Source organism: Cercospora kikuchii (genome assembly GCF_019650295.1).
Source record: "Cercospora kikuchii DNA, contig_00004, whole genome shotgun sequence".
NCBI lineage: Eukaryota > Fungi > Ascomycota > Dothideomycetes > Mycosphaerellales > Mycosphaerellaceae > Cercospora > Cercospora kikuchii.
The window spans coordinates 616,448-628,859 of record NW_025408585.1 but is presented as its reverse complement, the minus strand read 5'-3'; the positions used below and the strand labels follow the sequence as shown (position 1 = coordinate 628,859).

Genomic DNA, 12,412 nt, shown 5'->3' with positions numbered 1-12,412 from the left:
ACCGATCTGGACTCAGAGCTCGTGCCACAAAGCCACAAAGCGCCAGCATGACGTTGTAGATCACCAGTCCATCGAGCACGATGCCGCCAGCCACCCGGTCGACTGCAAGCTCTGGCCGAGTCTTCTGCATCTGTGGGTGGTGCATGAAGAGCTCCAGGTAGGCGGCTACATTCTCCACTTCTTCCTCACTCCTCCCTTTCCCTCCATTTGCAGGCTGCATCGGCGTGACGAGACGGCGGCGACAGTGCGAGAGCAGTAAGAGCGTGGAAGCAGGATAATGTCGTTGTGGGGCACGAAGCAGAAGAAGGACGACGACCAACCAGAGCAGAACGGCGAAAGCACCAGCCGCCCACACAGTCGACGAGATTTCGACGACAGCAGAATGAGGGAACCTACCGAGAGAGATAGGCTGCTGCCAGCAGACAACAGACGTCCACCACACGCAGATGGCTACCTTGACCCGGACGACCCGGCTGTGAGTGATGTGAATACTTCGAAAAAGCGTTGGACAATGGCTGATGTATGCAGGTGTCGCCGTACAATCTATGGACAGTCCGTTTCATGAGATATCTGACCGTCCTCTTCCTGGTCCTGACATTCCTCTGGTGGGTGCTCCTGCTCGTGAGCATCTTCGTCTCGCCACCAGGATTGCACACTCGTGGCTCTGGCTTCTTCGACTTCTCATATACCACCTTGGCGTCCGGTATTCTGCTGAACTCACTCCTGTTCTTCTCGGCCCCGAGCCTCGCGATGCGCGTCACACAGGGCATTCTCGGCTTCGTACTGGTAGTCAATGTCATCCTCATTGTCTCAGTGAAGAGACTACGCGCAGAGGAGGGTGCCCCAGGCATTGCCAGTGTCGTATGGGTGACACTGATGGCAGTCTGGTGCATCTCTACTGACCGCGTCGTTGCGTGGGCCAAACGCGAAGAAGAGGAGCGCCTGACTGGCCGTCCAGAGACCAAGCGATCTGCCAAGGAGTGGTTGGCAGTCCTCGCGTCGACGACCATTCTCGTCGTCTTCGTCCTTATCACTGTACTCATGACGGCGACTCTGGTCATCCGCAGCCTAGACGCTGGTCTCGCCTTTGATGGCGAACGAGTCCGTGTTGACAGCGGCAGATACGATGTCCATTTCGCATGCGTTGGCAACAAGACCACAGACAAGAATGGCAACTCCAACCCTACGATCTTGATTGAGTCTGCTGAAGATCCTGTCGAATATGATTTCGAGCATTGGGCATACAATGCATACAAGAATGGCACGATCGATCGCTACTGCTACTGGGATCGTCCAGGATACGCGTGGTCGGATAATGCGCCTTCGCCACACAGCGCAGGTATGTCTGCGGATAACCTCGCAGAAGCGCTTGCTATTCAAGGCGAGGAAGGTCCGTGGATTCTCGTCTCGGCCGGCTATGGCAGCATTGTCTCTCGTATCTTCAGCGCAAGAAACTTCCGCGAGGTGGTCGGCATCATGCTGGTCGATGCTCTGCACGAAGACTACCTGGGCGAGCTCGCTTCGCCAGTTTCTGGATTCCAGATCTGGGGCTGGGGAGTCATCAGCCCTCTTGGCCTTCGACGCATCCTCGGCGCCATATTTGGCGGCCAAACAAGAGATGATCGTGTATACGGCAAGTCAGCATACCTTGGCGGCAAGTTCATCAAAGCGAAGCTACAAGAGAACCTCGTAGCCAGTTCCTTCTCGCGACAGGAAATTTCATCTGCCCGTACCATCCAGGCAGAAGACACCCCTCTAGTTGTCATCTCATCTGGCATTCGTGTTCGTAGCGATGACAGATGGGCATCCAAGCAGCGCGACCTGACCAACATCACCGGCAAGCTACTCCACTGGGACGTCGTCAACAAGGCACCACACTACGTGTGGCACAATAAAGATGGTCGCGATATCATGGAGAAGCGTCTCGGTCAACTCATGAAGGAGCACTACAAGCCACGCAAGGACCACCCTAAACTCGAACAGACCATGGTCGAGCAGTACCGTGCTGAGCACGAACTGTGAAGACCAGGCAGTGGCTATCCAAATGACGAAAGACACGTCGTAACATAATGAATATACGCAATGGGACATGCACAGAACCTGGGTAGGATTGGGGACAATATACTTGGGATTCGGCAGCGTGGCGCTGGTGATAGTACAGATGGAACACAACAGAACAACAGGGTACGAGGAAAATAGTGTGTTGAAATGTATACTGTAATGGAACAAAACCTTAAACCTCAACTGTCCGAGCCATTCCGGCTAAGCTATTCAGTCTATCGCTAGATAACAAACTCAGTCTGACTAGCCAACAAGTCCTGAGCCGCCGCCTCGCGGAAATCATCCTTGATCAATTGATTGCCTGCAGCTTGGAAGTTGAGCATACTCCTCGACGTGGGAGTCCATTCTGGCCATGCGATCTGGTTTCCTCTTGCAGTGTTAGGATCCAAGTGGTTGACAAACGACAAGAAGTATGTCTGAAGACGACTGGTAATGGGGTTGTTATCCCCAAGAAGGCCAAAATAGAAAAGAATATCCGAGCCGTGAAGTGTGCCCAGCACAGGAGTTCCGTAGAGGTATGTGGAGAGATATGTCCAGCTCTTGATGCCCTTTGGCTGGATGGTCAATAGGTAGACGCGGCGGGTGAGAGTGAAAGTGATGTCGCCGAGGACTGCGGCCAGGCGTTTGAATTGTGGTGTGATGCTGTTGAGGCCTGCCGTCCGGAAGGGAGAACCTGCTGGTTGGCCGAGGAGAGGTTGGTTAGGGTAGTTACGAAGGAGATCGGCGACGTCGCGGTCTGCGTTGGGGTTGTAGGGGCGGAAGTAGTCGGCAAGGTATTTGGTTACTTGGTCGTTGGTTGTTACGTTGACTGCCGGTGCCAGTGAGAAGAGGGTGCCTTCGTCTTCTTGGTCTCCGACAAGGATGGGAACGCGAGCGAAGGCGTTGTTGTTGACAGCGGCTTCTGGTGATGTGGAGAAGAAGTTGTCGGCTGGGTCTGGGCGAGGAAGGTAGGCAAGGTCGACGCTTTGGTAAGACAAGATTCCTGGAACAGAGTTGGCAGCGTTGAGGAATTGTTCGTAAGGCAGGGCACGAAGACAAGCGAGCTTGTTGGCCGCTGAAGAGCAGCCTGCAGCGTTCACAACTGTGTTGTACACAGCGTTGGACTTCGTGCCGGTGACAGGAGCAGCAGGGATAATGCTACCAGAGCTCATCATAGCGCCTCGGAAGAGAGCCTTGCCATTGTAGGTGTTATCGCCGCCATTGATGATTGTGTGGTCGAAGACTGAGATCGAGCCTGCAGATTCGCCCTACGAGACAGTCAGTATTATGCAGCTTTCAAGATTGCGGACGTGCTTACCCAGATAGTGACCTTCGAAGGATCACCGCCGAACTGTGCAATGTTGTCCTAGTCCAAGTCAGTGAAATCTTCTACTGCCACTTGCCATCATCTCACCTGAACCCATTGAAGACCCAGCCTCTGGTCTCGAAGTCCGAGATTCGTGTTGCCGCCCTCTGCTGAGAGATCGCTGCCTCCCAGAAAACCAAAACCACCAACGCGGTAGTTGACAGCGACGTAGACAACCGGCTCCTTCAAGCTGATCGACTTGCGAACAAGACTTCCTCCATCGTACATGCCATTGCTGCCGAGCTCAAATCCACCTCCATAGATCCAGAACAGCACTGGAAGTTTCGAGTTCGCATTTGCGCCCGCAGGTCTCGCGACATCGATGAACAAGCAATCTTCGCCCGCGTTCGTGATCTTCTGCAATAGTGGCGTGTTTAGCAGCTTGCCAAGTGCATCGGCTGGCAAAACGCCACTGTCGACATTCTGGAAGAATTGTGGGCAAGCTCTTCCAGACTGTGTTGCTTGACGAGTTCCGAAGCCTTGAGCGAGTGGTCGAGGTGCTCGCAGACGAAGGTCGCCGACTGGAGCTTGAGCGAAGGGAATGCCCTTGAAGTTGTCCACGCCTTGAGAAGACGATCCAATCAATGTGCCATTGGCAATGGTGACTGTCGGACCAGACTGTCGTTCATCCAGGGGAGCGGCATGGGCAGTCGCTGCCAACAAAGGCAGGAGAAGCTTCTTCAACATGATTGTCAAGAAGAGATCAAGTCAGGACCTTGAAGCTGTGAGCGAGAGCGCCAGACAGCCCTTTTAGTTATACCACTGCAACCGACGTGTCGTTACAGTGCTTGGAAGCAGGCTCGGATAGCTTCGTACACTCGTCACGAAATACCATCAGCAATAATGAATGACAAAAACGCAGCTGCCTCCTGCATAAACTCTCGCGTCTGAACGAGCAACGAATCACGCATGTGCGAGTCGAAGTCAAGCCTCAAGTACGGCAGAACCTAACGGCCGTCAAGCATGTAGGTGGCGTGGCCTCGTGCCAGTTCAGGAAGGAACGCATACGCTCGGCTGCCGTATAGCGTGGGCTGCAAAGTATACAAATGATACAAGGTGCGGCCATCTTGGCTGGTGCCAAAGTAGGATGCGAACGAGTCCATAGAATGCGGAGAGTCGGGGGCGGGAGCAGATCGTGGTCGGCCCGCAGCTAATAGAGTGCTTGAAAAGGAAGAAAAGCCGTTTCGCTTCCAATGGCGTCGAGGTAGCGATCGACATCTTCTAGTGCCGAGGTGTCTCATGAATGTCTCTGGAAGTCCAGGCAAGAAATGGTCGTGGATGCCTAGACATGGCAGCATCGTGAACAATGTAATCGTAGAGTCACTAGCAAGAAAGAGGCAGTAAGGGCACGTTCATAAATTGTGCATGTTGGACGCGTGGTTCAAGGTGAGTGTGTTGTAGCCACAGATTGCATACGGTTGCTTGGCATCTGCCCATGTCGCTCCATCGCAACTTCTCTCTCAAGCCCAGAACTGAATGTACAGCATCTCCAGCTTGCACTAACATCGCGCCTTCCCAATGCAGCTTTCGTCGTACTCCTCCATCGTCGTCTCATCATACACTAAAATGTGATCGGGTATCTCTCCGCGTAATGGTACAATGCCCCCATCAATCGCTCTGCCCTAAACGCCTGCTTTCATAACCGGAGCCGAGCTCAACCGAGGATAATACATGAAACATCAAAGGTTCAAAAGATCACGTCTGCCATGCCATGCACCATTCTTTGGTGATCAGCCAGCTCGTGTACAGAGTCGTATCGATATCCGCAAGCCAGACATTCCGTCGTCAAACCGAATATTCCAGTCAAAGAGCTGCAAAACGGTGCTGCACTCATTTCGCTGAGTTCCGCGATATGGCTGGACACGGAAGAAGAAGTACTCTCGCCAGATGAAGATGCCGGACTACCTCTGGTTTCAGTTGAGAAGTTTGGCGGAGAACCACTGTCTTGCCTCCTGGACATTGACGACATTGACGACCTTGACGACACATTGGAAGCGACACTTTGCCGCCGCATTTGGTCGTACGAAGAATGCTCCCAGCGCACAGGTTTAGTGTCCTGAGGCTTGCTTTGTTGTGCAATTCCTGATGCACCTGGCTGGCTCAAGAACAACAGCTGCGGCGATAAGGTCAACGTCTGCTGTAGCGGACTTTGCTGGCGATATCTCGGGTCATGTTGAGCCGGAGCCATCGTGGGGAGCCCATGGTAGCCGTTCGCGTTGCTCCAGCTTGAATCCATGAGAGTCTCCTATCTGCGCTTTGCAGGTGCGATCGATTGCAATCAGCCCACGTCCGTCAGGAGTATAGAGTGGCGTGAATCACAGGGCCAGAGTCGAGCGTTGTCGATGGCGGCAGTGAGATTTCTGCGACTTGCGAAATGATGCCAACTGTGGAGTGCAGAGGAGGGCGTTGGACGTTCTTTGCGAACGGCGGATGTCGTCGTCAACTTACATGTTTGCAGCAGATGGGACTGGCTAGCCTTTAGCGAAAGACCCGGCAAAAGCACTCACCAGCGCAACAGTCCGTTGCTCCCTCGATCCTCACGCGGAAGGCATGCCAAGCGCGGATTTCCGTGACATGGGCCCTGCGGCGGTTCCGTGGTGGTCGCGCGCACCGCCCTGTGCTTTTCGTGCGCAACAGCCGCATGACGCCAGCAGGAAATAGCGCGGCTTTGATGGCAATCTGGGCCATTTGCCTCCTGCTGATGAGGTATGTCATGGCGACCTTCTCGACATCTCCGCATCTCCACACCTCCACAACACCTCGCAACTGAACTCTATCCAAAGCTTAACCGCATTCTTTTGCGCTGCGATGCTATGCCATGCTTGATGACATGTGCCTCTGCAGAGCGGCAACGTCCCATTGAGGCTGCAAATGAGTCGATGTGCCTCTATTCGCACAAGCATTGCCTCATTTCGATCTGCAGATCACGTAGAGGACTTGCCTATCCTCCGTCAAGCAATGTGAAGTCTCGACCTGGCGTTCGTCATTGGCTGAAAGTCAAAGACAGCCGTGGCAGACGGGACTTTGCGCTGGTGGGATCGCTGATGGTTGGCGTGGTTCACGGCTCGCACCTAACGTCCGCTTGACCGTGGTGAACCCTTTGCTGTGCCATGGTACTGTCATTCACCATGCGTTCGAGCCTGTAGGTCGTAGAGCTTGTTCTACCGTCGCCTATTTTCGATCCACGTTGTCCACGCTGACAGTCAGCTCGAAAAGCGTGACGGCAAACGCGGCAATTCTTCGTTGTCATCCTTGTTGATGTTGTGCATTCTCCGAGAGATGTGCGAGGTCCACTTTCGACATTGCACTCTTCACATGCAACACGCCGGAACTCCATGGCATTGTACCGTCGTTGACGCGGACCGATGTTGTCGTCGTTTTGGAGACGTGGCACGAGGTGGACCAGGATACAGGAGCAGGAGCAGGTGCGCCGGCGTCGGCATCGGCGCCAGGCGGCGATTTCTCGTGTCCATCAGGAAAGGGCAACCACGAGCAGACTTTCCCATCCCCATACTCAAGTGATCTCCTTGGACGACCGCATGAGCCGCAAAGCAAATTTCGACGTGGGACGGTCGTCCGAATGCTCGAAACGTCGGAGCTTCGCGACAGACGTCCACGTGCCATTGCGCTCACCACGAAGAGCCATGCCATGCTGAGACCTTCTCAGAATACGGGAAGACTTCACACTACATGGCGCCGCGGTTCTCCAGAGGTTAAACATGAGTACTAAGGTCGCAGTCGACACATCCCGCCGCTCTGTATTCGTCGCCAATTCGGAGCTTGAAGCACACCATATTGCAAGTCACGAACGAAAAGGAATCACCGCTCGGGCCGCACACTGCAACTCGCTGGAGCCTGGAAAGTAGAGCCAGGGCTCGTCTTCACAGCACCTGTCAGTTTCTAAGGTGACCAGTACCAAATTTACAGATGAACAGCGCTTATCGCAGGCTGCTCCACGGGTAAGGAACCTTTCTGTTGCACTGCGTGCGTGCACCCTGCTCGGACGTGTGCCATCACGAAGCAGAGTATGAGAGGCGAGGTATTGTTTCGTGAGCGGATCTCATGCGAGCGCCGTGACGTTGACGACTGGTGTTAGACGTTCAAGCTGTGAATGTCAATGCCGCCACACGATCGCTAGGAGCGTGTATACGGATGTTTCCTATGTCGATAACCTCCTGAAAGACAACTTTAGCGCATCGGCACTGCAACTGGTGAATTTACGAACCTTTTGGCCGAGCCATAGTGGGGCAGCTCCATGACGTTTGCTGGGATGTGCACATAGACATCATTATTCGCGACATTTACACACACAGAAGCCAAGAGCAACTTGACCCCGAGTGGTATCACATAACATGTCCACAGACAGTCACGCAGCCAATGGTGTGTCTGGTGAACACAAGTCCGACATTGTAATCGTAAGTTGCATACAGCTAGGCGGCGAGCTTGACACGAAACACTGAAAATAGCAGATCGGAGGAAGTTTAGGCGGCCTCTTCGCAGGCGTGGCACTGAAAAGTCATGGCTACAACAGTAGGTCTGCCGCGACTGACATTGTTGAATGGACTATTGACACCGCTAGCTACCATCCTTGAAAGAACACCACAATACCTTCTGGATAACCAAGGCGCTGGAATAGTGGCTGGAGGCGACACAATCGAATTCTTCAGGCGTTATGATCGCACCGGCAAGCCCGTCGCTGTACCCTCATACAAACGAATTTACCTCAACCAACAGGGAAAGATCATCTACGAGAATGAACAACGCCAGAATATGACGAGTTGGGACCTCGCATACTATCTGCTCCGGGCGAACTACGATCGGGTTGACTCGGATTACCTCAAAGGTCACCATTTGCCTGAGGTACGCGATACAGATGGTAAGATCAATTATCGCTACGGCTGCACAGTGACCGGTGTCGAAGACGAGGGTGAGCATGTACGAGTGAGACTCACAAGGAGAAATGAAGATGGCACCGAGGCTGAAGAGGAACTTTCCACCAAATTCCTTATTGCCGCTGATGGACCCAGCTCTACCGTCCGAAAGATGTTTTATCCGGATATCGAAAGGAAGTATACTGGATATGTCGTGGTTCGAGGCACCGTTCCGGAGACAGAAGCCTCTCAGGCGGCGCTAGATGTCTTTCGTGAGCGCTTCTGCTTCTATCACACGGAAGGCATACAGAACTTGACATACACCATTGCGGGCGAGAACGGCAACACAGAGCCAGGACATCGCCTTTTGAACTTCGTATGGTACACTAACTTCCCCGAGGGCAGTCCAGAACTTGAAAAGGTCATGACCGACAAGAACGGCCGACGGCGACACATCACAATACCTCCCGGGATGATTGACGAGAAAGCCTGGGAAATGATCAAGTCAAGAGCTCGTGATCGGCTACCACCTCAAATGGCCGAGATGGCGGAAAAGTCCAAAGCACCATTTGTGCAATGCATCACAGATGTAGCGTCTCCGAAGCCACTGCACATGGGAGACAAGGTGTGTTTTGTGGGAGATGCATTGTTTGGCTTCCGACCTCACACAGTGGCGTCGACTTCCCAAGCCGCCTTCAATGTAATGATGTTGGTCGACTGGCTAGACGGCAAGATTGATCGCAAGCAATTTGTACAACGGGTCATGGAATACGGCCGACTGATCCAAAGTCGTGGTATTCAGATTGGCGACAGGTCACAATTTGAGACGCTCCCGGTTGAGGAGTACATCAAAGATCGGTGAGAGTCCTGTCCTGTCATCGAGGTTTGGACGAAGTGACTGACGCTCGCAGCAATATGATGAGCACGCCGCGTAAGGACTTGAATTTCCCAGAATGGACGAGAGAAGGCATTGAGACAATGTAGCCCCGCTATACAGCTATTCGACAATTTCAGCTTCTCATCGCAATACAATATCTCAGCCTCGCCTCTCAAGCAGACAGTCTTCCACCGGGCAGCAAAATCGGACCCGTGGACAACACGGCATGCCTCGCCCATGGTCTCGAGTACGTCCTCGCTCCTCATATCGCTGCACCTCGCGGCGTGTTCAAGGCATGCTGTCCTGCGAAGCGAGATAGCCGCACACCAAAGTCGCGTCGAGAGAGCATCAAAACGTCGATGCTTGCGAGTTTCCATTTTGCTGACCGCAACTAGACATTTCTACAAATCCGGAGAGTCGGGAGGTCAAACCGGGACGCGAAGCGCTTTTATCGGCCAACCATTCCGACTAACTTTGGCCGCGAAATCCGTCCCGCTTGTGCAGAACTGGCAGTTGCTGCTAAGCGAATGTCCATGAACAGACGTGGAGTACATGCTGTGTCACAATGGCTGACTGCTTCGACACAAAGGAATGGCACCAACCTTCAGGGCTGCATCAGAAGACCGTTTCGTCCACGTACTCGGGCATGCAGTTTACCCATTGCACTCTGGACCAGCCACAAGTTCGCCAGCTGATTAGTAGAAGGTCAATATCGTTCGACCAGGGCAAGGATCCCGGAGCTACCTACCGTGCAGCAGAAGACTTGGCAGTGGCAGTGTGTCTTACAACTTACAAGGACATCATGGTCATTGAAGCAAATTGTTCGTTTTACATTTTGCCCACGAAACTGAGATGCTCGTGTGCATCGACGAGTGGCTCGCGGAGCTGCAGCAAAACACGCGACGTCGAGATGGATCAACGGTATCCAGTCATGTCGTTGGCACCGCGCGTGGCGTCCACACCTGTGTGCTTTGATGCGAACAATTCTGTTATCAGGCTTGCTGGCGCTGCCTACACGCCAGTCGCGCTAGAGCAAGCACACAGGGTTGTAGTTTTGAGTCCCAAGCGGGTGTAGCTCCCAGCACAGCTCGCCACACCTCATCTCACAGCTTCCGACTTTGACTTTGACACTCAGAGAGGCCCAAAACTCACCTCCTTCTTCGGGGCCGAGACAGCAATGGCAGTCATAAGCACAAATCTACGGCCTGATGGCTCAAACGGTGCATAAATTTCGAATCGACATTCCTTCGCCAGCTCCGAGGCCCGCAACGATGGAGGGCGGCGGCTCCGCGCCAGCAATCATGGCGCTGCGAGAGCAATTTGGCGACCGAAAACCGCCTGACATCACGCGCAAAATTACCGCCTGTGTCGCGTGCAGGAAGCAGAAGATCAAATGTAACATGCGCGATGGTCAGCCGCCTTGTGTTAGATGTCGAAAGCGTGGACTTTCAGTATGGCGATCTAGGTATCTAGATTGGCCGGCTGGGCTAACATTGTGTAGTGCACCGTAAACAGAAGTTTACAGATGATCTTGGAGAGTGACGCCACATGGAAGGAAGTGATGGAGCGCAAAATCCGCGTGCTGGAGTCAGCCCTTGGCAAAGTCGCAAATCATCTGTCCCTGCCGGAGATCCTCGAGGAAGCCATGGACGAGGACGAAGACTTGGGCGTGGCAGAAGCACATCAATCCAATGTCCCCACCCCATCACGGACACATCAAACCGGCCCTTCACCCAACACTGAAAAACACACACCGCATAATTATGATCTCGTGATGGATCCCGACTCTGGACCAGCCGCAATACCCGGCTCAGTCATTTCTCCCATTGTGACAATCCCTGGCTTCGAGCAGAACCGAGCCGAACAAGACATTATTACTCGTGGCATTATTGGCGAGAAGCAGGCACAGGCATATCTTGACATATATCAAAATCGTCTCGATCACTTCGTGTACAGAATCATTGGAGATCGTAAAACCTTGGCAGAAGTTCGAGCAGATTCCCCATTACTGCTCGCAGCCATCTGCACTGTAGGCGCGCTTCATTTGGCCGCCGCGGACTTTGAAAAGTGTTACCAGGAGTTCGTTGCGATCGCTGCAACACAAACATTTTCTCGTCGGAACACTGTTGATGACATTCGAGCGCTCTGTATTGGCGCATTCTGGCTTAGCGGCATTTCATGGACGTGTATAGGGGCTGCAGTGAGGATTTCGACGGAGGTTCAGCTGCATCGCAGCATTTTCAAGGCGCTTCAGGGAGAGCGAAGCCATTATTTGCGGACGAGGCTGTACTATCTTGTCTTTATCTGCGATCACCATTTCAGCGTTGCCTTTGGCCGACCACCAATGACGAGACAGGACGATTCGATTCGAGCGATCTTGCAATTCATCGAAACCGAACATGCGGTGGAGGACGACCTTCGACTGGCTTCGCAGGTGCAATTCTGGTCCGTGGGGAGCGATATTTACCAAACGTTCGGCGTTGATGTGGAGAGGCCACTTGACGTGAGTGCCATTGATCCAGTGCGGCGATATTCGATCAGCCTGGACCGGATTCGAGCAGATTGGGCTCAGCGCCTCCACTCGAATCGTTATGTTGGAAATTACCCCAGGAAGGGCGTGACGATGCACTACCACTTCGCCCGCCTATATCTCTTCTCCATGGCCTTTCGGGGAATCGGTAAGCCAGGCTTCCGAGCGCCCAATGTGGCACAGGAGATCGATGAACTTGCGAACCAGGCACTGCTTTCGGCCACCGCGATTCTCGGCACTGTCCGGGACGATGAGGAAATCCAAGGGCATCTCAACGGTTTGCCGACATATTTTGATGTGATGATAGCATTTGCGGTCGTGTTCGTCCTCAAAGTTTCCACCAAATATGCGACTTCCTTGCGCGTGGACACCACAGAAATCCGTGGTCTTGTCGCAGACTTGGTTGTCGTGCTCAATAAAATCACCACGAACATGCATTCGAGGCATCTGCTCGTGTCCGTCGCCAAAGGAGCAGAAACACTGCTCGAGAAGACCGCGATGCAGGATCCATCGAGACCGGTGCCATCCAATGCTCATGTTACCATGAGCCAACCGACATTCGACCAGAGCTTGTTTGACATGTCCGGGAACTGGAATGACGGAGTGGCCATGGACAATTTCTTCATGGGCGAGCTGGATTTCCTTTCGAATGGCCAATTGCTTCTCCAGAATACGTACCAGCCGGATCTGAATTACAGTAGCATTCCGCATATGTGAAAGAACTAGAT

General features: G+C 53.3%; 4 protein-coding genes across 4 annotated transcripts; 3 read left to right on the top strand and 1 right to left on the bottom strand.

Moving 5' to 3' along the window:
* Positions 1 to 277: 277 nt before the first annotated feature.
* Positions 278 to 2,022, top strand: CKM354_000646900 (uncharacterized protein; the record flags this gene model as incomplete). The annotated part of the gene is made up of 2 exons (XM_044801789.1): positions 278 to 475; positions 529 to 2,022. The coding sequence occupies 2 exons, from the start codon at positions 278 to 280 to the stop codon at positions 2,020 to 2,022; spliced, it is 1,692 nt and encodes a 563-aa protein (XP_044657724.1).
* A 260-nt stretch (positions 2,023 to 2,282) lies between these two features.
* On the bottom strand, positions 2,283 to 4,093 carry CKM354_000646800 (uncharacterized protein; the record flags this gene model as incomplete). The annotated part of the gene is made up of 3 exons (XM_044801788.1): positions 2,283 to 3,308; positions 3,359 to 3,406; positions 3,455 to 4,093. The coding sequence occupies 3 exons, from the start codon at positions 4,091 to 4,093 to the stop codon at positions 2,283 to 2,285; spliced, it is 1,713 nt and encodes a 570-aa protein (XP_044657723.1).
* Positions 4,094 to 7,758: 3,665 nt separating this feature from the next.
* Positions 7,759 to 9,261, top strand: CKM354_000646700 (uncharacterized protein; the record flags this gene model as incomplete). The annotated part of the gene is made up of 4 exons (XM_044801787.1): positions 7,759 to 7,821; positions 7,876 to 7,936; positions 7,986 to 9,135; positions 9,189 to 9,261. 4 exons carry the CDS (start codon positions 7,759 to 7,761, stop codon positions 9,259 to 9,261), a joined length of 1,347 nt encoding a protein of 448 aa, XP_044657722.1.
* Positions 9,262 to 10,425: 1,164 nt separating this feature from the next.
* CKM354_000646600 (uncharacterized protein) lies at positions 10,426 to 12,401 on the top strand (the record flags this gene model as incomplete). Its single annotated transcript, XM_044801786.1, has 2 exons — positions 10,426 to 10,605; positions 10,656 to 12,401. 2 exons carry the CDS (start codon positions 10,426 to 10,428, stop codon positions 12,399 to 12,401), a joined length of 1,926 nt encoding a protein of 641 aa, XP_044657721.1.
* Between the last annotated feature and the right edge of the window lie 11 nt (positions 12,402 to 12,412).